The sequence below is a fragment of the Artemia sp. Qi Xiang Cuo genome, chromosome 5, assembly GCF_049724085.1.
Source record: "Artemia sp. Qi Xiang Cuo chromosome 5, ASM4972408v1, whole genome shotgun sequence".
Lineage (NCBI taxonomy): Eukaryota > Metazoa > Arthropoda > Branchiopoda > Anostraca > Artemiidae > Artemia > Artemia sp. Qi Xiang Cuo.
The window spans coordinates 35,646,845-35,671,179 of NC_142798.1; the positions used below are offsets into that span (position 1 = coordinate 35,646,845).

The following is a 24,335-nucleotide window of genomic DNA, read 5'->3' on the forward strand; positions in this document are numbered from 1 at the left end:
AACATACAAACACCTGCTCAGACGCACAGGCATAGTGAGAGAGAGAGAGACAAAAACACCTGCAAACACACAGAATCAGACACAGAGACGCTCAAAGAAAAACATGGAAACAAGCAAATACCCGCTCAGACGCACAGGCATATTGAGAGACAAAAAAACAGCCACCAAGACACACGTGCATAGGGATTAAGAGAGACAAAAACACAAACAAACACACAGATTCAAACATACAAATAGACAAAGACAGACAATGAAACAAGCAAACACCCACCCAGACACACAGGCGCAGAGAATGAGAGAGAAAAAACCACAGACAATCACACAGATTCAGATATAAAAACAGACAAAGACAGACACTCGGGCAAGCAAACACAAGCCCAGACAGACAGGCACTGAGAGTGAGAGAGACAAAATCACATTGAAACACATTGATTAAAACATAAAAACAGACAAAGACAGAAACTGAGACAAGCAAACACCTACCCAGACACACAGGCATAGTGAGAGAGACCAGCAAACACCCTCCTAGACACACAGGCACAAGGAGTAAGAGAGACAAAAATACACACAAACAGACAGATTCAGACACACAGACAGACAAAGACAGACACTGGGACAAGCAAACACCTGCTCAGACCCACAGACACTGAGAGTGAGAGAGTATATTTTTGTCTCTCTCACTCTCTATGCCTGTGTGTCTGGGAGGCTCTCTGTATCTCTTACTATGTCTGTGTGTCTCAGCGGTTGTTTGCTTGTCTCTCTCACTATGCCTGTGTGTCTGAGCGGGTGTCTGCATGTTTCCTTGTCTGTGTTCGTATGTTTGTAGGTGTTTTTGTCTCTTTCACTCACTCTCTCTCTCTCTCTCTCTCTCTCTCTCTCTCTCTTTCTCTCTCTCTCTCTCTCTCTCTCTCTCACTATGCTTGTGTGTCTGAGAGGTTTTTTGCTCGTCAATGTCACTATGACTGTGTGTCTAAGCGGGTGTTAGGGTAAGCGGATGTTTGTATTTTTCTGTGTCAGTCTTTGGGTGTTTGTGTGTCTGACTCTGTGTGTTCGCAGGATGTTTTTTTCTCTCTCTCTCTCTCTGCCCCCCCCCTCTCTCTCTCTCTTTCTTTCTCGATAATTGAAGATTAAAAAACTTTGGAGTTTTACATTAAGAGGAAAAATTTTCTTCTGGAAAAACTACAAGTAAAAATTTATTTACGATACAAATTAAAAGTTTTATTTGGGATATACACTACAACCGGTACTTGCGCATTAAACGTACTCTTTTATATACTGCTAAAGAAGTCAAGTTTGGTTAATGCAAATGAAATGAAACAAAATAGGATGAATATGATAGTTTAGAAAGAAATTTGGGCTATATATTTGCACATTAGGGGGTGGGGGGAAGTATATCATATATTAAATACCTAACCAAACCTAGGTACCTCCCCCCCTCGTAAATCCCAAAAACAACAGTTTAAATATCGTAAACGCAATGAAAACTACTCCTTGCATTCCAATTCTTAATAGTGGTGTCTTGAAATAACCAGTCTGGCGGGTATCTGTAGCGTCTCAAGTTTGACATTCCATATACAGTATATAAAAGAGTATGATTAATGCGCAAGTACCCAACAGACTCTTGCTCCTTTAACCTGCTAAAGAAGTCAAGTTTAACTGCTCCTTTAACTGCTAAAGAACGCAAGTTTGGTTAATACTAATGAAATAAAATAAAATAGGATGAATATATAATAGTTTATAAACAAACTTAGGCTATATATTTGCACATTAGGGGGGGGGGGTTCAAGCATACCATATATTAAACACGTAACCTAACCTAGGTAACTCCCCGCTAAACCCCAAAAACAACAGTTTAAATATAGAAACGCAGTGAAAACTACTCTTTGCATTCCAATTCTTAATAACGGTGTCTTGAAATAACCAGTCTGGCGGGTATCTGTAGCGTCTCCAGTTTGAAATTCCATATACAGTATATAAAAGAGTACGTTTAATGCGCAAGTACCCAACAAACTTTAGCTCCTTTAATTTTACTTCAAAAGTCTTAAAAAAATCTTGTTGAGAAATCTTGAAAAAAATACATGTTGTGTACATAGCTTTGATGTACAGTAGTTTTTTTTGAAGATAACACTGCCTTTCCATGACATACAAATAACAGTTCAAATGGGGATAAATCCTTTTATTAGATGAGGACGACGGTCGCTGTCTTTGTGATCAAAATATCCCAAATTTTTTAGCATTGTTTTTTATTGTCTAGCAAGAGGCTGTAAGTTATGCCCCCAGGGCATAACTTACAAACCTTGCCCTGAGAGCTGTTGGGGGGGGGGAAGGAGTTGTCATCCTTAAAGACCTAATTTCAAAATCTTTCAACTACGTTGAATAAAATGGCTATCTAAAACTTTGATTGGAGGAGTTTGGGGAAAAGGTGGGCGTGAGAGGTGGGTTAGTTGCCCTCAAATCACTTTCGACTATTAAAAAGGGCACTAGCCCTTTGAATTTATCAAATGAGCCCTTTTTCAAATTTCTACGACAAAGATTTCAATTAAAACCTTATATGCCCCCAGGGCTTAAGTTATAACCCTTGCCCTGAAGACTCTGGGGGGAGTGTCCTACTCAAAGATATCATTTCCAGAACTTTCAACTGCGCTGAACAAAATGGCTATCTCAAAATTTTGATTGGATGTGTTTGGGGAAATGGTTGGCGTCGAAGGGGTGTTAGTTGCCTTCTAATCACTTTCGACTATTAAAAACGGCACTAGCCGTCTCAATTTCAAATCAAAGGAACCCTTTTTGAAGTTTCTACGACAACGCTTTCTATAAAACCTTATAACCCTTGCCCTTTCTATAACTTATAACCCTTGCCCTGAGGTATTTGGGGGGGGGGGGGGGGACATCCTCAAGGACCAAATTTCTAGAACTTTCAACTACGTAGAACAAAATGGCTATCTCAAAATTTTGATTGGATGTGTTTGGGGAAAAGGTAGCCGTCAGAGGGAGGTGAGTTGCCCTCCAATTACTTTTGACTATTAAAAAGGGCACTATCCGTTCGAATTTCCAATCAAATGAGCCTTTTTTGAAGTTTCTACGACAACGCTTTCTATAAGAACCTTATATGCTCACAGGGCAGAACTTACAACCCTTGCCCTGAGGGCTTAGGGGGAGCGTCCTCCTCAAAAAAATAATTTCTCTCCGGAAATCAAATACACTGAACAAAATGGCTATCCCAAAATTATGATTGGATGTGTTTCGGGAAATGGTGGACGTAGAAGGGTTGTTAGTTGCCTTCCAATCACTTGTGACTATTAAAAAGGGCCCAAGCCATTTCAATTTCCAATTGAATGATCCCTTTTCGAAGTTTATACAACTTCTTCAATACGAAGTACCCTGGTCTAAAGGGAAAAAAATAAATAATACATTATGCCAACATCGTTCTTATAAGCCCCAGGGCATAACTTAAAACCCTTGACCTGATGGTTATGGGGGAGTGTCTTCCTCAAAAACATATTTTCTATCTGGAAATGAACTACGCTGAACAAAATGGCTATCTCAAAGTTTTGATTGGATGTGTTTGGGGAAATAGTTGCCTTCCAATCACTTTCTACTATTAAAAAGGGCACAAGTTACTCCAATTTCCAATCGAATGAGCTCTTTTCGCAGTTTTTAAGACAACTCCTTCGCTAGGAAGTGCCCTGGTCTAAAGGAAAAAAATACATTGTGCCAACATTGTTCTTTACTTAGGCAGCGCGATTGCGCTGCTTATGATAAAAAACATCTATTATTCTTTAAAAATGTTTTGTTCTCGAATTCTATTCGGGAAACTACTTTTATGTATTCAAGGGACATATGCATTCTACAGTCAGTTGTATTTTGACATTGCAAGGGACTATGTATCATTTTAAAACTAAATTTAGTTCGTTTCTTTGTCAACCTTCAATGGTTACGTTCAAAATGGTTGAAGCATTGAAACATGTTTATGAGAGCATTGATGAAGTGGGAAGTTTAAGTTCACACCCCACACTTGCTTAAGTAACTGGACTTGAAAAGAAGCTGGTGGCACAGTATCTGAAGAATAAATCAAGCTACACTCTACATCGTAATCGTAGTGTTCGTGGTAGTCACTATGGAAAAACTAAGGCCTTATCCCTATTGAAAATACTAGAAGCAGATTGTTTGACTCTATATGATATTCAACGGCGTCACAATGAGCCATACAAATACATTCTAATTACAATCAGTGTTTTTAGTCACTATGCATATGCCATTCCACTGCGGTCAAAGAAAGGTCAAGTTGCCAAAGCTCTTGAAATCCTCCTGGAACAGGATTGCTATAAGAAGATTCAAACGTATCGGGGTAGTCAATTTGTTAATCCTCATGTAAGGAAGATTCTATTGAAATATAATGCCATGCTCTATCACAGTCATAGTCCAATAAAGGCAGCATTGGCTGAACAATTTATAAGAAGTATTCGAATTTTAATTTCAAGATATTACACATTGAAAATTATTGCTGTTTTTATTCATGATATGGATAAAATCGCGTTGATTTATAATCAACATCCTCATCAATCCCTGTCCAACTCAGCCCCAATGGAATTTCATCGAGATGGTGGCGTCAATACACTTGAAACATTTCTTAAAAAATATTCCAATTGTGGTGGTGATGAGAAGAAAAAGAAGAAATCCAATGTTGATGATATTGTTCAAATCAATCGAACTATTAATTTTTTTTTTGAAAATGGTAGCTACTTATGGTCCACTGAACTTTTTAAAGTGTCCAAACTCTTAGACACTACACCCGTAACGTATCGTCTACGGGACATAAAAGATGATGAGATTCTTGGCGGTTTTTATGATTATGAATTACAAAAAGTTCAAAACAGTTGAACCTATCAGATTGAAAATATATTAAAGACTCGTACCCGCAAGGGCAAGAGACAGATACTTGTTCATTGGCTAGGCTATACCTCTTATTTTCATTTGTCGATATCCGCTGAGGACACAAAGAATGCCCTTTTATGTAACATTTACATAAAGAATGTAACATTTATGTCCAGCGTCTAAAAACCCTCTCTACAATGATTTGAATGAAACAAGTGATTTTTAGACAAAACTCTCCCCCACCATCAAATTCAATGATGGAAAGTATGATGTTGATCTTGTTGATTGTATTCTCAAAAATACATATGATATCCTGAGATAATATTGCAGGTATAAGATAAAAGTTATACCATTCGATTGGTCACTCTTTGTCGATTATGAATGGGTTCAAGCACTTAAATCTAGTGAATATCCCCATGTCACACTGAAATACGAAGAATTTGATAGTATGATTTATGTCGTACCATCAATAGAAAAATCTCTGTTCGTAAGAAAGGTACATTCAAATGTAATTATTCAATGGAACACGACATGATTTACATCAGCTCACCCGTTGACAATAAAATGATTTATCTCAATGATAAGAGATGTTCTTGGCCTTAAACAGAATATGGTCAGTGGCGAAAACGCTGGAGCTGTCAGTGGGATGAATCATTTTATTTTTGCAGACTATCAACCTGGTTTCACCTCGGACTCTTGTATATTTTTTTATGTGGCTTTTGTTGAAACATTGATAGCTGGTAATTCAATTGTTCCCCTACGTGTTCTTGAACGAAAAACCAACCATGGACAGGTTCATCACTATAATATGAAGCATCTTCAGTTCCTGTAAACACTTCGTATTTGGAACTCTGTCAATTAATATTAAGAAGTGAATTACATGATCCTCTAGCAATAACAAAAGGTTTGGTTGTTATTAAATATTATAGTCGACCCGTTCAACAACAATAAGGAGATGGCTAATAGGAAAAAATATATTTGTTTGTCCTGATATTGATTGGTATTTTACTACTCTCCAACCACGACAATTGGGTCATGGGATGGACTATTATAAAGGCCGTTCGTCAGTGTTGGACTGTGATCTTGGCAGTTGGTTTGCTAAGTTGTTTCGCTCTGCACTACCTCTGGCTAAAAAAAATATTGCTCCGGTTACCGCGGATTATGCATCCTCTTAACTACACGACTGGGGGGCTGGCAAAGATTTTAAAGAAAGTGTTTAACAAAATCTCAGGTCCCATGCACGATCCCTTGGCCAGTGATTGAAATCAAGACGTATAGAAAAGGTTTTAAAAGGTCGAGAAACACCTCATCACTCATCAGTCTCTACTCAGGCCAGAAGCGAAAGACACTACTCTTGTCAAAGAAAAAGAAAAAGAAACCAAGAATAAAAATTGTTAGATCAAAATAGAATCTCTTTTCCTAGACTGAAATGGCATTCCTACCCCACAAGGAATCTCATCCCACAGTCACCACATCTCTAAATCTTTTCAAAGCCGAAAGTGTAGATGTCAGGATAAAACATCGATACTATGAACAATTTTACCCACAACAACCACTCTCTGAGAACATACATTTTCAAACTTATTCCAATGAAGACTATTTCATAGATTTATCATCCACATTTATTGATTTAAAAATTGTGGTGAGGAAAAAGTCTGACAATCTAGCTCCTATCGCCACCGATGTATTATCCTATGAAAATGGTATACTACACAATTTGTTTAAACAAATGTGTGTTTACATAAATGGAACATTGGTGAACACTAGCAACAATCTATCAAACTGTGCAAGCTACATACAATGTATGTTGATGACTTTAAAGTCCTGTAAGAAATTGAGAGGTTTGGCAATGGGCTATGACTATAGATCAATTGTTCATACGGACGGTGATCTCACTTGGGTAGTGAGCAAGGAGTATCATTTAGTTGGTAGACTCAATCATGAAATATTTAATACATCTCAATGGGTGCACCAATGTTAGACATAAAGTTACAACTTTCTCCGTCCAATTTCATCTTGAGGAAAACACTTGATGCATCACCCGATGTAAATGTCAATCTCACCTCGGCAACACTTCATGTACGAAAACAACAGGTTATGAGTTCTGTTGCTTTGGCAATTATAAAACTACGAACCTCTGGGAATAATATCAAACTGCTTTTTCCTCACACAATCACCAATAAACATCATATTGCCACTGGTTCAAGTACCTACACCGATTCTTCATTTATCAATGGTGAAATTCCTTCGAAACTTGCTCTGGCTTTTGTAAAAAGTGCCAGTAACATAAGATCGTGGACAAGTTCTCCACATGAATTTGTATTGTTTGGACTTTCCTCTATTGTATGTAAAGTAAATGAAATTACTATCTACAATTTATTCTTTGATTAATCCTATAGGACCCTAAATGAATTGAGATTGCAATCCCTGATTGCAAATTTATCCTTTGATTGCAATCCCTGGATCGTGATTCTCAACTATATGAAAATGGTATAACCTATACAATGTTCACAAAAAGTTATGTTATCATTATTTTGGACCTGTCTGATACTCAAGATATGAGTATTGCCCGAACGGGAACTGTACATTTAGAGTGTACCTTTGACAAACCATTGAAGGAAAGTGTAACATTAATCTCACTCAATCAATTTGAAACCTTTTGGGAAATTACCCCCGACGGTAGTGTTCTATTAGACTTGGCACCATGAACATCAATCAAATAGTCGATGTATTTACATGGATCAATATATATCCAAACAAAAATCCTATTGAATACCCTAGGATTTCCTTGAATATATTCATACTGCTAACAATACCATTATCATTGTTAATAGTAGTCCATCGACTTGTGCTGACGGGTCAATGGCTATGTACCTTTCAAACAGCGAAGAATATAGAATTTCGTTTTTGATCCTCTTGTTTTAACATTTGCATTCTACACACTTCACATCAAAAACTTCCTTGAAAGAAGTGGGAAAACAATTATTAAAAATCGGATGTGAGTACAAGATTTATCAACCAAAAGCTGTGGTTTTCATGCATTACTATATTTTGTTTTTCGATATCGTGACTATACTTACAGTGAATTTCTCAACATTTATGTAGACAATCCTAGATTGAACAACTTCATAGTTGAAAATATCCTCTCATACCTGTATAATATTGATTTCAGTGCCCTAAGAATAAAATGTTTTAATAACGTATGTAAATTTGTTTATTGATAAAATATATATGTAATATAAAAAGTATTTCGTCTTCATTGTTTTGATTTCTTATTCTTCTTCATCGTCATTTAGGTCGTCATCGTCGTCGACAACGATTACTGGTGGCAGATCATTGGAAATCGACTTGTACTGATCCTGGTGTGCAAATTCCAGTTACATTCTCCATGATATAATGTAACTTCATTTTTAACAAATCTATTTGTGAAGTCAATGACACTGTTACGATTCAAACTTGTAAATTCACACGTTTCTGTCTGACTATTTGAAGTAATATCGAACACAATATTCTCATATGAAGAATCAATTTCTGTAACAGCCAAATAAACATCGGTAGGTTTATAATCATTACTACCATTGTCCTCACAGCGATGAAGTAGAAACCATACTCTATTAATTTTTGCAATTGAAACATGCTCCAAATTCTTTTTCCCAAAATAATTCAAATCCACGACGATACCAATCCTTAGAAATAAACTGGAGTAACGTTTAGGGTTTTTTCCGATCATGCCAGGGTGAGTATTTTCTCATTGATCACTCTTATCAAAATGACAATTGGAGCATATTTATCCTTTGGGGTAAGAGTCACAAGCCTCTTCAAAACACGAATTAAAATCCATAATTTGTATAGAACATCCTCTATACAATTTACATCGGCTGCATAAGCTAAGCTTTTCATTATAGTCATCAACTGTAGTACAGTTCTCACATGATGACCAGCTATTCAATGTATATAAACATAGTGAACATCTGTAGAACATTTTTTCGATGTCGTCCGTTTCACTGCGAAAAAGAAACTGACTCACGATCAATAAAAGGAATTTCTTTTAGTAGGAGGAGTAATCGAGTGACGTCAAAAACGCTTATTCGACTTATTTCTTGGTGTCTTACAAAATTACCGTCTTAAATGAATTTCTAGGTAGCGGTTAAATCAGAATCACAATGTTTTTTTGTTTTGTTTCAAATAATGCATCAATAAATTGAGTAAATGCGTTCGGTACACAATTAAAAGCATCATACAATAGTCCAAAGATGGAGAATTATTTTCCATGACAATTTCAAGCATTTTTTCAGAGAATATTTTCTTTCGTACAGTTAACATCAGAAATTCAACATTTAGATTCAAATTTTTTTCGAATGTTACAAGATTCCGTAAGATCTTCTGTTTCTCAAATCCATCCATTTTCGTTCTTGACGCTCCCACTACCAACTAAAGACTAAATTAACAATTGCTAGTTTCTACTTTGTGCACACTCTCAACGCCAATTGGTCGCCCCACTAGAGAGAGTAAAGTAAACTATCAACTAGAGTATCTAACCAAAACAAATCATTACAAAGCATTTTTATTAACAGAAATGTAATAAAAGAATATATTTTGACTCTCTTTGCGTTAGGTGAGTTTTCCATTTCCATTTCCATTTTCAATCCATTTTCCTCAATGTGCTTCATGATAGCATTCAATCCATGCTGTAGTCTCGATATTTGCATTATATTCACTTTTGCGGCGAAACATAATTGTTCGACCGACTTAAATTTACTCAATGAATTTCAGCTGCTACATTGGGAGCTTTCGTGTTCATAACATCACTGTCAACTCCTTCAAGGTGCAATATTGTAAAACCACTTAATTCCAAAATATATGAATGTTTTTCCAACTTGAAACAATATAAACTAATCAAATGTCTATGTGGAACTGAAATATTAACTCGCCGTCAAACTTTTATATCAATGATCACGTGTGCAATAGGCCCGCTTAAAAAGTTGGCATTCTTATAGAAAAATTCTAGGAAACCCTTATCGCTCCAGAACGTCATGCCAGATGGTTGACAGACTTGATGTCTCTAATGCCTTCTTGTGTGGCAGGAGTACTGTTCGCTTGGAATGATAGGCCGCTTGTATGATGGGGGTACTATCCGGTCAGAATGACAGGCTATTGTGGGGGTACTGCTCGCTCATTTTCCGTACAGCCATACTACTTGATAAGAAAAAACAAATCATGGAAGCCATAGGGTAACGATCTTCAATTAGGCAGTGCTAGTGCGCTGCCTGTAATTATAATAGCAAGCAATTCTGTAAACATAATATTTTATAAAATAAAGCCTAATAAAGCCTAATAAAGATAAGAAAGCTGATTACCTAACAAGGAAAAAAAATATTTTGCATTTAAGCCATACAAATTTATGGTATCAGGGCGCCATTATGCCAAGATTCGCTGTATAAAAATCCAAAGGTCATGACAGGGAGGGTTCCAAAGAGTGACAATTCTATTGACCTTTTTCTCTGTTTTAGTTGGTCTTACCGTAGTTTTAATTGACATTCCGTATGACATCATGTGCGTGAATTTCTTGCACTGGACCTGGCACGATACTGACCCTAACATTGCCGATCGCTTCTACTGGGTCCCGTGGAATTCATTTTATTTCCATGCTACATTTGCTGCGAGTTTCACATTCTTTTTTCATTTTTGGAAGAGAGTTATTATTGGGCAAAAAACAAATGATGACAAATGGAAAGCTGGAACGTATGTTAATTTTTTTTTTTTTCACTGAAATTTCTTCAAAAGTATTAAATCTGCAGTATTGTTCAAGACCTTTGATTTTAAAAGGAGTCACGGGGAGCAATAATTGAAAGACATAGATAAAGTGCTGCCTCTTTTCTGAAGAATATAGTATAAAGCAACTCCATGGACGATGATACCAAATCTATGGTTAGAATGATCGCTAATTAAAAGCAAAAAAGACTGTCAAGTATGCGAGACGTATCCTGAAAGGGCACCAAAAAGGCAGCCAAATCCTTGTCGCATCTGTATTCTTTGGCTAGGGTAATGCACATCACGTCTATTGCTTTAATATGCTTTAAATAATACGGTTAAACTCGTTGAAACTATTATTGAAAGAATAACCAGCATTGTCAACAAGCTTCCAAGAGAAGCTAAAATAATCTAAGCTTGTATTTTTCAGCTTGTTCTATCTTATTACCTGAGCTAGATTATTGTGACAGTTGTTGACAAAATCAGAACCGCGCGACAACTGGAACAGTAACGCATACCATTTGCAATTTGATAATATGAGCAATAGTCTACATTCAAACGCAAGTTTATGTGATTAACCTATCAGAACTAAAAATTGAGGCACAATTCTTACGAATTAGAAAGATTATAACTTGGAATAGCATTTTACCTGTCTGTATTATGAATATGGCAGAAGGATTGGAATACAAGGTATTAGTAGACAATTCTTGGGAGCGAAATCGTGCTGATATACGCAAATAATATCTTGTAATTTTGAAAATAAAATATCGCAGTGCTTTTATAGTTGCCTACATGTATAACGTTAAAATCAAGGAAAAGCACATGCAATTTCTAAATCCTATTCTTATTGACAGTTTTGACTATGGTAGTGTTTGAGCATAAAGTAGAAAATACAAATTTAAATGTCAAACAAAAGATATTTCAATAATGTTAGTAGCTGTAATGGTCATGTCAATGGTGGCCGTCAACTTGGCTCAACTTCGAAAGTTATTGTTCGATCAAACATAATGCTAATATATGTATAACGTTATAACCAAGGAAAACCGTGTGTAATTACTAAACCACGTTTTTTTTCTATTAACAGAGGTGACTACGGTACGGTTCGGGCATAAGGTAGAAAATATGAACTGAAATGTCAAACTCAGAAATTAAAGTAATGATAGTATTTGTGTTTCTATTGGTCATATCAATGATGGTTTTCAACCTGCCTTACGTTAGATCGAAGCTATATTCTGGGTCATTGGATTTGATCAAGAGTCCAAATATACTGCAGTCATGAATCGACCATTTTGAAGGTCATGAGCCATTTTATTAAAAATACGGCAAAATGCCAGCATCAAAATTTTGTTTTCTTGACTAGCTTGGTTTTACACGTTCTAAAACTTGACCTTCTTTAATTGTCGACTCTGGTGTATATGCGTAAAAATATTCCATAAACTGTGTCAAGAACCAGCAGAACTTTCTAATATGGCTATATCTTTAGCTTCCTTCGGAAGCATCATTGTGTTGTTTTTTGAACTTTTTTAGGGGAGTGGCCGGGCAGAGTTTTTCACCACTATAGTCTTTGGGGCAAACAAAATCTATCAGACGAGAATTTGTAACTAATAGATGAGCTGCTTTCCCAATTTTATTAAAGGTCTTTGAGAGTTCAGACGAATTATTGTTTGAACTCGGTAATGTTACAGAGAAATATTTAACTATGAATAGTGGATACTTGTTACCTATAACCTCAAACACTATCTCACAAGGTCTTACCATACATCCTTTTCAAAATAGTCAAACAAACAGCGTAAATAAGCACAAGGCATAAGGTATATTAAAGAAATTGGTAGTACATTTCACACACCCCGGCTAATTACTTCTATGTGTTAAATTTTTTAATTATATTATCAATTTTTTACATCATGCTCAATAACTTTTATTCCCAAGGACAAAACAAGAACTAATCTGTGCCACACTTACTGGACTATGTGGTATGCCAGGAGGAGTTCTTCAATTTATTCCACTTTACCACCCCCTTCATGATATTTTCAAGATTCACTCTGAAAATTGCTTCTTTATGCTGGCAGCAACTTTTCTTTTCATGGCGTGGTCGGCGGATCGTCAGCAGAAAGACCCTTCAGCCAGACCGAAAGTAGGTAGGTAAATAATCCATGTCTTATAAAGGGGGGGGGGGGAATTGCTTGGTATAATATAAAATTTTAAACGTAAGAAGTTCAACCAGTTGCTTTTTTGTTTTTTGAAGTTTATCTAGTAAATCTTCAAGGAGGAAGTTCGTTTATGCATAGTAAAAAAAAAACTTCATAAACTTCCCAGGCCACTTTTTATGGAGGAGATTTCGTAAAAACTTAGGAGGGATATAATTTAATGGGAAATTGAAAGCTCTGTTATCTTTTTAAAACAAAAGAAATTGAATGGAGTAATCCTTCCTCCCATTTCTTTATTTGTACCCAGCTCCGCAGTAACGCCCATAATATCAGATCTAAATTTCAAAATAACTATTTTATTCTAAATAGTATGACTGAACAATAAATATACCTCTTGTTATGTCCCCCCCCCAAGATTTTGAGGTAAGGGTTTTGAACTGTTCCAATTGCGCCTACTTGCAGATATATCTTATAGCGCGAAAAAGGGGTATGCTTAATCCCGAGTGTCTGATTGGCTTGAAACATTAAGGCATTATTTCCGAGGCCAAGAGCAAAATTCCTTGGGATAATAACAACTTAACGCTATAAAGAGAGAGAGAAAAAAAAACTGTTGGGCTCAAAAACGGCCAAGACTCATTTTTTTCGATTGGCATAAAATATTTATTTGTTTCATTAATTCCTTGGGCTACGGGTTCCCCAAAGGAGAAGGAAAAAATAGAAAAAAAATTGGCTCCCAAAAAACTGGGCTCGACAAAGGGGCCAAAAAAATACAAAAAAATAAGTTTTTCCCCTAACGGCTTGAAACTTACGTCCGTAAGTTCTTGGGGTAAGGCATCCTCATCTGGCTTAAGACTTGTGCCTGAAAGTTTTTTGGCCAAATGTATTCATCGAATAGGGCGTCCTCATTATATCAAAAACGACTTGTGAGATCCAGTTGAAAATTCTGCGCTATTTTGGGAGGAGTCAGCTGACCCCTAATTTCAATTGTGGGAGGGAGCAGAAAGACGCTTTGCCCATCATATGACTATGCTTATTATAAATTACTGACACTTCCAAGAATTAATAGACAAATATATGAAACAATCAGGATACTTTCATTGGCCTTCCAGTGATTATGTCTATAAAGGGGATTTTCTTTTTTACTAATAAAAACCCCACTGCCGTTTTCAATAAAAAACAAATGACAATCTCAATAGGTGCATTTTAATGCACCCAAAACATCCTAATTCCTAACTAGCATTGATTCTTCAGATAAATAGCCTACGGAATTAGTCTAAGGAAATGGGGCGGAGCTAGAAATAGATATGTAACCCCTCTTAATTTCTGGGAACATTTCTGGTCTATTCTGTTATTATGAAAGTAAAGAGTAAAGCTAAACCCTAAAATGAGTAGAATTTATTCTGTGTAGGAGGCAGGCTGCCCCGTCCTTATCCCCAACCTCCCCCTAGCGGCTGCAAAAACTTCAGAGGATACTCACTCAACTGGAAATTATGAGTTCTAGTCTTTTTTAAGTTCAAAGTGATTGGAGACTTACAAGCCACTGTCCTAGAGTTATTTTTGATATCTGGTCCTTTTGTGGCCGCTGAGGACATCTGATCGACATTTTGGGGCACCTATTATTTCGTACTCTCTCTCTGCTGCTGCTCAATTTTGGGTGTAGAGGTATTTCCCATGGGGGATATTATCTAGAGGGAACTTTCTACATGGGGGAATTTTCTATGAGGGGGGGGGTGATTTCCAAGAGGGAACTTTTCCGGGAGAGATTTTCAGCGGGGGAAATCTTCCAAGGGGGAATCTTCTACGCGTGAATTTTTCTTGGGGAAATGTTCTGGGGAAATTTTTTGTGGGGAAAAATTTTTTAAAGGGGGGCGGGGAAATTCAGCCTCCATTACAGCATTACTCCTTTATTTATAGAATTGGAAATCAATAACAAAAACTTACACCTTTACACTCCTCTTTAAAAATATAGCCATGTTGCATGGTGAGGCATATAATTAGCAAGACTTTTTAGATGCCATCATTATTTATTAATGCCACAAATCTCTAAAGAAAACTGAAGACACATAAAATCCTTTTTTTCAGTGTCTGTGAGGGGTTTCCTAAGAAGAATAAATGAGAATGTAATCTCTTTAATGCTCCACTACAGCTGTTACCTTGGAATTGCAATTTTTGGCAAACCAGAAAACGAAGTTTCTACTGGACCACATGAAAAACTTGGCCCGTGCAATGAAATAGTACCAGTACAAACGGTTTTCGGAATGGTAAGCACATTTTTCCCTGTGATTTCTAAGGAATTAGAAAAACTTAAAGACATGTATACTTAATGCAATTTTATAACTTTTAACAACTCTTGTTTTATTGGGACACTAGTTGGATAGGGAACTGCCAGTGGCGCCAATTCACGAGAATGTAGGGGGAAGGGTAAGGATTTTTTTCGATTTTTTTTAATGAAGATATACAAAAAAATTAAATTGAGCAAACATACCTAAAACAGGGGGAAGCGGTGACTTCGCTGCTTGGCAAAATCGTCAACTAATCTATCCAAATCCAGTTTCTTTACCTACTCTTTTTTAGCGGCAATTATCATGAGATCATTGAGCCTGTCATTTCTCATCGTCGATAGTAGATAGTCCTTCACACGCCCTAATGCTGAGAAGAATTGTTCATTGCTGGCAGTGGTCATAGGCAAAGTAGCAACTAGCTTCATCAGTTTTAGCACTGTAAAATAGGCAGCTGGGAGGTCGGATAAGTTTTCAGTAGCTCGAAGAACATTTTTGAAATATTACTTTTTACAGATGTAGCTTTGCAAGAGAAAGCTGGGATTCTATTCGGTGTCATCAACACCGAGATTCCCCTGATAATGACACATAACCCTTTTCACTTTCGAAAGTTCGAGAAAATCAGAACTTGAGGGGTTGAAGGCAGATAAACCGTCAAGCAGAGGCATATTCTGCATGAAACGTTGGTCCATCTCGCTAGTGAAACAGTCTATTAACTCAAAGTATAGAAGTTTACCAGGGTCTGATTGAACTGGCTGACTGGTATTGCGATTACCGGTTGTTGAGTTTGAAAGAAGTCTTTGAGCCGAGATTTCGATTCCTGGATATCGTGTAAGGCCAAGGATTCGGATATGTTTTTGCTTAAGTTTGTTCTATTCGTTATCACTTCCCAGATTTTGGAGTGTCTCATATTACCAAGAAATCAATGCAAGTGCCATATAAATCAACAAAATTTTGGATTGAAGTTGCTCTGATAAACAATTTACAATAACTAATGCTTTTTCCATTATGTGCAAAGTTGAGACAAAAGAGGCAGAGTTGATTTTGTCCAGTAGTCCTTTTGATTCACACGGTACCTCGCCATTGGAACTATCAGAGACTGCAGCAAGCACAGCAACAATACAATCAAATCAAGCCTTCACCTTCGACATAGAGCGGACTGCGTAAAACCAGCGAGTCTGGACGGTCCTCACAAGCTCTAATAATTTTTTCCCACTAATACGCTGGGATTCCACAAATAGCTGGTTTCGAGTATTGTTGCATGATATAAATGCGTGAAGTCTTTGCACCACAGAGAAAAATTCCGAAAGTTCGCTGATAGTTTTTAGGCAGTCAGTCAAAACCAAGTTTAATCTGTGGGCAGCACAGTGTACATAAACTGCATGAGGCACCTTCTCCCTAAATTTTGCTTGAACTCCGTTAAATTCCCTCCTGATGACGGATGTGTCGTCATAGCATTGGGCAATACACAGCATCAAATCTACTCCAAGCTTTTCTACAGTTTCGCAAATCGAGGTTGATAAGCTCTCGCCGTCTAATTTGTGTATGTGATAGCAGCCGATTGGTCGTTCCGCCACTTTTCCATTTGATATGTACCTGAGTAGAATCGCTAATTGTTCTTTTCTAGAAAAGTCTTTTGTCTCGTTGACAAGAATAGCAAAGTAATTAGATAATTTTGCTTCTGAAATAATGTCTTGGCTCAAGGCATTTTCAGTTAGTGTTACTGAGTCATTTTGGTACTGATGACTACAATAGCGACCATATCGGTGCTGTAGCTTGGTCTTCGATTTTTCGTCACCTTCAGACATTTCCTCTATCAATTCAACCAAATTACCCCGGTTTTCAGATGTTTCTGATTCGTCATGATCCCTCAAAGCAAGACCCTTGCAGCCAAGAAAGCAAATAGCGCGAAAAATGTATTTCACATGATCTCTATTTTCCTGAATCTCTTGAGATCTGGATTGAATTAAGGTATTCGCTATAGATTTCGAAGTATCAGTACTAATTATCTTAAATTCCGTCCCTGCTGGCATACAATGCCTTTGTCTTTCAGAACCCTTATGTTGCTTTAATAGAGAAGAACTGTCTTTCCACTTGCAAAATCCTGACTCAATAAAAGCCCTTTTTCCAGCAGTTTCTCCAGCATTTAGAGTCCCCATAGAAAAATCGCGGCAAGCAAAACAAATACGGAATTGAAGCTTTTTGAGTATTCAATCCATTCATAAGTCTTATAGTAATGTGCACCGAATTTCCTTCCGTTATAAGTAGAAGCCGGATATCTCTCAAGAATAGGTTGAGCTAGTTGGTCGTGACGCGTCGTAGAGATATATGAGAGAGGTTCTTGACTGCTACTGCTACTGGGACCCGCAAGGGGTTCAGGGATGCAGACCGAACTTTCATGTTGATCTGAGCTATTTATTGTTCCGCTTGTTTCCGAGAAACTTTCACAGGTGGGGGTATTTATCTCCAATAATCCGACACTTTGAGCCCTGACACTAATGCTAGTTTCTTCATTTTTCTTTCGCATTTTCACCGCAAAAAATCCAAAGTTTATTGTCGCTTTTACTCATAGTTTGATTACGAGTTCTTTATAAGAACAATAAAGAAATACAGACCAGCTGAAGCTTAGTTTTAAATGAACCCTACTCAGAAATTGCATTTCCGGCAAAGGATTGGGTAATAAACTAGTGAAGACGCGCTCTTAGACATTTCAAAACAAGATTGTCACGTAATGATAGAATTAGGGTGGTACAAGAGCGGAATAGACGGGACATTTCAAAACAAGGTCATCGAAAAGTAACAATGCTATTTAATAACCGTGAAACAGCGAAGCACAGGAGCGACAAGTAAAGACGACCAGTTAGCCAGTCTCGATGGCTTAACATAGCACATAATTAAAATAGAAAATAGGTGTGAAATATAAATAAGAAAGTAATTTTCAATCTCCAGGGGGGCCATGGCTCCCCGATTCCCCCTCCTAATTGGCGCCTCTGGGAACTGGTAGTGCATTCCTTTTGAATCTCCAGTTATTTCATGTTAGAATTCTGGATTGTAAAGACATGAGTAGAGGAGGGGGTCCGACTCCGAACGGGGCTCCTTATATGGGCATAGAATACGGACGGGGCTCCATATATGGGCATAGAGTCATTAGGGAGAACACGTGGTTAATGGGGTCAATGACCTCTTTTTCCAGGTGTGTTTTTGGCACGCCCTCAGCGAATGTCAATGTTGTTATTGTTTCCGAGGCAAAATGCCAAGGTCAATGTTGTTTTGAACAGAGTCATTAGAGAGAACACGTGGTTAATGGGGTCGATGTTGTTGTCGTTCGAAGCAAAGTTAATGACACTTCCTTCCTGTTCGAGGCAGATGTTATGATCCAGAAATAGTATTTGTTATTGTTATTCGAGCCAGATGTTATGAGGTTCCCGGAAACAGTTAATGACACTTCCTTCCTGTTCGAGGCAGATGTTATGATCCAGAAATAGTATTTGTTATTGTTATTCGAGCCAGATGTTACGAGTTCCCAGAAACAGTTAGATCATGTGTTTCCTTCTCAGCCAATCAGCGAGTCGGTTACATCCCCCTTCTAAATCAATCAGAGGGCTGGTTACATATGGTTTTACCCGTTACATAACAATTCGCCCTTGAGATTTCGTATATAACGGACCTGCAATGTGACTAAATTATCAGAAATTAGTTTGACACTGTGTAAACAACCTGACAATGGATAAAACAATTAACATAATTGATGAGCTTGAGGCCTTGGCAGCTGTAATTAGCAATGTAAGTGCATTTTTGTTTTCAATCAAATTTTCCTTGGACATCCTCCAATATATTCAGCTAAATCCCCCCCCCCCCACCATTGTTTTACAATCCCAAATTCTCGCAAAAAGAAATACCATTTCGATAAATTCCTTCCCTCTATATTTCCACCTAAATCCCCCCCCGCCATTGTTTTACAATCCCAAATTCTCACAAAAGAAATAGCATTTCAATAAATTCCTTCCCTCTATATTTCCAGCTAAATCCCTCCACCATTGTTTTACAATCATATTCTAGCAAAAAGAAATAGCATTTCAATAAATTCCTTCCCTCTATATTTCCACCTAAATCCCCCCCGCCATTGTTTTACAATCCCAAATTCTCGCAAAAGAAATAGCATTTCAATAAATTCCTTCCCTCTATATTTCCAGCTAATTCCCTCCACCATTGTTTTACAATCATATTCTAGCAAAAAGAAATAGAATTTCAATCCCTTCCGTCCCTCTATATTTGCAGCTCAATCCCCCCTCCCTCCACCAGTGTTTTACAATCCCAAATTCTCGCAAAAAGAAATAATTATCCTTCCCTATATATTTCCAGCTAAAGCCCCCCTCCCTCCACCATTGTGTTACAATCACAAAGTCTCTCAAAAATAAATAATTTTCCTTCCCTATATATTTCCAGCTAAATCCCCCCACCATTGTTTTACAATCATATTCTAGCAAAAAGAAATAGCATTTCAATAAATTCCTTCATTCTATATTTCCAGCTAAAAGCGATCACTTACTTTTGTCAATTTTTAGTGAAAATGCCGTTCTGTTTTGACATAGCGCGAGGCCGAAAAGTAGCAGTCACTCTTTGTCTGGTTTACACACGCAGCAGGCAAAGTGACTATTCTTCTGTCAAATTAAAACACTTTGAGGCAATTGTAATAATTTGGCGCAGACGCACTGCGCTATTTGGAGAAGAGAAACAGATTAAGTTTAACAATATATTTAGGATATTATGTGAAAGGGGGCAATACATCGCTTCTAACAGCTTCATTGTATGTAAAAGTAAGGGTGATTCTGTGTGTAGACATATACGCCCATTGACAAGAAAACTAATGTGTAAATATATAATTTTTTTCAATCTCACAATAAAGTTTCTTTTATATTCCCAGGCGTGAATCCAGGATTTTTGTTGGGGGTTGGCGCTTTTATTAGAAATAGAAAAGATAATTGCTTCGCTTTCTAATTAATAAATCGAACGATTAACTTTATGAGAGGGTAGGCTTAATTTTCCTAAATTTAGGGGGAGTGAATATGGGTTTTGTGCTTTCTTAGTGATAAACTAAACAAAATAATGTTTAATAACTTTCTTTCTTTAAAAAGTGAGAAATTATTTTGATTTGATTTTTTCTTCTTTTCTTTTTAAGGCAAATTATGGAGAATTTGCGGACACTGCTTTGATGGGGCCTATGTCTGACGCAAATAGCGAAGAATGCGTGCCCCCTCCTGCTAAGAAGACGAGGGCCAATAATGCACCCCCTGCCATGCAATATGATCGCTGGCCAAAACCCCCCAGCTCCACACTGCCTGCCCAAGTGCAGCCTGCCAGAAAGTTAAAGAGAGAGTGCGCGAATAGCTTCACTGCCGTAGCCCCCTCCTGCTAAGAAGACGAGGGCCAATAATGCACCCCCTGCCATGCAATATGATCGCTGGCCAAAACCCCCCAGCTCCACACTGCCTGCCCAAGTGCAGCCTGCCAGAAAGTTAAAGAGAGAGTGGGCGAATAGCTTCAATGCCGAAGCCCCACCTACACAAGCTTTTTCAAGGGGCTCAGAAGCTACCCCGGCTGCACAAGTCACAGCTCCTATACAAGAAATTAACGTCACCAGTCCCTTTGCCCTCCAACACACGTTACCTGGACCCGGCCCAGCTGCACAAGAACATAGCGACGCCGCCCCGTCCACCCTCCAGCATGCACTAGCCGGGCCATCTGGCACACAAGCCCAGACAGATTATGCAAATGTAAGTATTTTTCTTCAAACTATCTTATAGAAATATATAAAAACAAAACTTTTATTTTCAACCCAATATAAACTTATCTCAGCAAGATATATCTAAATGTAATTTTTGCAAAGAAAACACTCTTGCTATCGCTTCACATATAGTTTTAGATACAACTGAAACTCAAAATGCTATTTTTTATAATCTTTACTGTTTTCTCTGCTATTATCACATATATTTTAGATACCTTTGAAACTGACTGCTCTTTTTCATGTTATTTGATAGAGAGATTATCACCTCTGTCACATATTAACTTTCTAATTTACACTGAATATTTCTATCATGCCAAAGATTTTCGTGAGGGGAAACTGAGTTAAAGATTCAATCCTGGAACACACGCGGGGTGTATTAAAATATTTGTGCGCTATGTAATTGTACCCCTAACTTGCCTACCTTGATTAGATTTAACATTGTAATTAGGCTTTATCCGCGAATTTGTCAACTTTTTGGGAAAGTAGTAAAACGGCCGGGAGCCACAGCGACGCGGGGGCAGGGGAGTGCTGTGGGGGCACGGGTCAGGAAGTGTCGGGGGATGCACCACGGGTCAGGGACGAGTTGGGGGACGTGACACGGGTCAGGGAAGCGCCACGGGCTCGAGAAGCATCGCGGGAAGCGATGCGGGCCCCGAGAAGTGCCACAGGGATGCGCGGTGGCTCCTACACGCGCCACGGGTCAGATACGCGCCCCAGGGGTGCACTTTGGTAATTGGCAACTAAAAAAAAAAAAAATTTTAACACTTTTAAAATAAACGACCAAATTGTCGCCTTCTATGTCATATCTTAGATTATCTTCAGTTGTATTAACCAAATTTTATTAAGCAATAATAATCCAAATTTTAAAAACAGTAGGGCTGATTTGAACACTCTGAAAATAAGCTATTTTTCATTTATAGGTTGGTGCATTGGTCCCCTACTCACCATCGAGTGAAGAAGAGGAGGAAGGGGCAATGGACCTTCAGGACAATTCAGCCATCAGTGACTGGCACGGTATTATTAATTCCATTGATGTACCATCTAATATTGATGAGGTTTTTGCTGATTTTTTTAATTTATATTATAGAACTGTTGAGGTGTTATATTTGAGTCCTAATACTTTAAAATTTTTAATGTATTTTACAGGGAACCATCAAACCTCCTATACCATCACGACTCCACTTCGAACAACTGAAGTGGAGCATTCGCCAGATATTGTTGAACAGCTTGGGGGAGGGGGTAATATACAAGAGGGGGAGGGGGTACAACTCTCCCAGACTTTCAGCTGTCCAACAGAATTTTAAATAATATAGTTGTTTTCACTGCAATGTTCGGTGACCCTTTTAATTCGCTTTTGTGTGGTAATTTAGTTTTTGACCCTGTAGAAATTGTGCATGCATATGTAGACAAAATTTGTGCACTACTGGAGAACCAAATTCAAGTGTGGGGAGGTAGGGATTCAATTAAGGTTTCCATTGTTCTAAAGGTTTTTTATTTGAATGAGGGAAAAAGCGATGTGTATTATCATTTTGTACATTCCGAGATGCGTTTGGTTTATTCAAATTTAGAAAATTTTGAGGGAGCTTTCTTAGATTGGGTCGATCAAATTATAACGCATCTCGAGAACTATAGCGAAATTGGAAGTGGCTCAGTAGTTTTATTTATTGAAAATTTAAGTGTAAATATTTGTAAATTTAAGAAAGATTTTATTTTAAGAGGGGGGCATAGGGACACGGGTACAGTTTTAAATTATAATCCAGATCTAGTAGGTTGTAAAGGTGTCCAGAAGATTTGTTTTGAAACAGGTCATAAGTGTTTCCGATATGATGTCATCATATCAGCATTCGAGCCTCTAACTCGGGACGCTAGCAAGACGAATTTAGACAATTGTGCTATACACGGGAATGACGGTTCCACTTTCCCAATTGCAGATTTTTCTTGTCTAGAGGAGAAATATCCAGTGACGCTAAGATCCATTGACATGTTTTACAGGGCTAATTCCCACTTAAATATCGGCGTTGCTGTGGTACAAGATGAAACTGAATTTAAAGATGGGGCTCGTACAAAAAAGAAGGGGGTGGTCTTCCCCGTAAGGAGCCCCTCAGTTGAGTTGGTTAAACACTGGGTTTGGCTACTTTACACACCACATAGACAACTGAAAGCACACGGTCATTTTGATCCGAACTAGGAACTTCGGCGCAGTCGGGGGAAGAGACAGACCAGGAGGGACCGTTTCTAATGTCCAAGATGACTGTCACAATTCCGTAGTGAAATAAAACTATGGAGTCACATGAAGTAGTGTAGACAATATGGCTACCAGACAGTGGAAACGGTTTCAGGGGATAGGGCCGTTCTACGATTCAAAAATTTTCAAAATACTCTTCTCCAATGCAACAAAATATCTTTAGACTGTGAGGCTAAATTGGTGGAGATGAACGACACAAAAAATCCAAACCGTGTCAAAGAACATCTGGCTATTGCAGTGTTCTACGACCATGCGCCCAGAGATAGTTCTAACACCATGCGGTTGTTAGAAATAGTTGAAACATTGGATGAGCGGGAGTGCATGGACAAGGCGCTGACTAAACTGATTGGCACGGCTAATGGTGCTATTTCTCGTTTGAGAAATACCCATTATCCAATGGTGCTGTCCATAATTGGAGTTGTGAATAAAAACAGGGATAAAAAACTGCTGGCTAACATTTAAATTACATGATTGATGCGCAACCCCTCTAAAATTACTCCCTCCCGATGATATTTCCTGCCACAAATGGTTATGATCTCTCACTTTCCCCCTCCCCCCACGGTTCCCTTTGGTCCCCTCCTCTGCAAACTCCCCCTTACAAACCCCACCTTTGTTTTGATTTTTATTCGCGAGACGATCCTCTGCAGACAACACCATTGGATAATGCGTATTTCTCAAACGAGAAATAGCACCATTAGCCGTGCCAATCAGTTTAGTCAGCGCCTTGACCATGCACTCCCGCTCATCCAATGTTTCAATTATTTCTAACAACCGCATGGTGTTAGAACTATCTCTTTGCGCGTGGGCGTAGGACACTGCAATGGCCAGATGTTCTTTGACTCGGTTTGGAAATTTTGGGTCATTCACCTCCACCAACTTAGCCTCACAATCCAAAGATATTTTGTTGCACTGGAGAAGGGTGTTTTGGAAATTTTTAAAATGTAGAATGGACCTATCCCCTGAAACCGTTTCCACTGTCTGGTACCCGCGTTGGCTACAATGCTTCATGTGATCCCATAGTTTCATTTCACTACGGACTTGTGACAAGCATGTTGGACAGTAGAAACGGTCCCCCCTGGTCATACCCTCCCCCCGCCCGCGCCGCATGTCAGTGATAGGGTTAAAATGCCCGAGTGTGTTTGGTTGACTGTGCGGCGTGTAAAGCAACCAAACCAAATGATTAACAAACTCAAGTGACGGACTCCTTACTGGGAAGACTACCCCCTTCTTTTTTGAGCGAGCCCCATCTTTAA

At 38.1% G+C, this 24,335-nt stretch overlaps 1 protein-coding gene across 1 annotated transcript in view; it reads left to right on the plus strand.

The window, feature by feature from the left end:
- Positions 1-24,335, plus strand: part of LOC148952087 (uncharacterized) — a 114,420-nt gene that overhangs the window by 68,677 nt on the left and 21,408 nt on the right. The window contains exons 5-7 of the mRNA XM_089089527.1: positions 10,386-10,617; positions 12,556-12,764; positions 14,856-15,034. Of these exons, the coding sequence (XP_088945653.1) occupies positions 10,386-10,617; positions 12,556-12,764; positions 14,856-15,034 (620 nt within the window). The remainder of the gene's footprint in view (positions 1-10,385; positions 10,618-12,555; positions 12,765-14,855; positions 15,035-24,335) is intronic.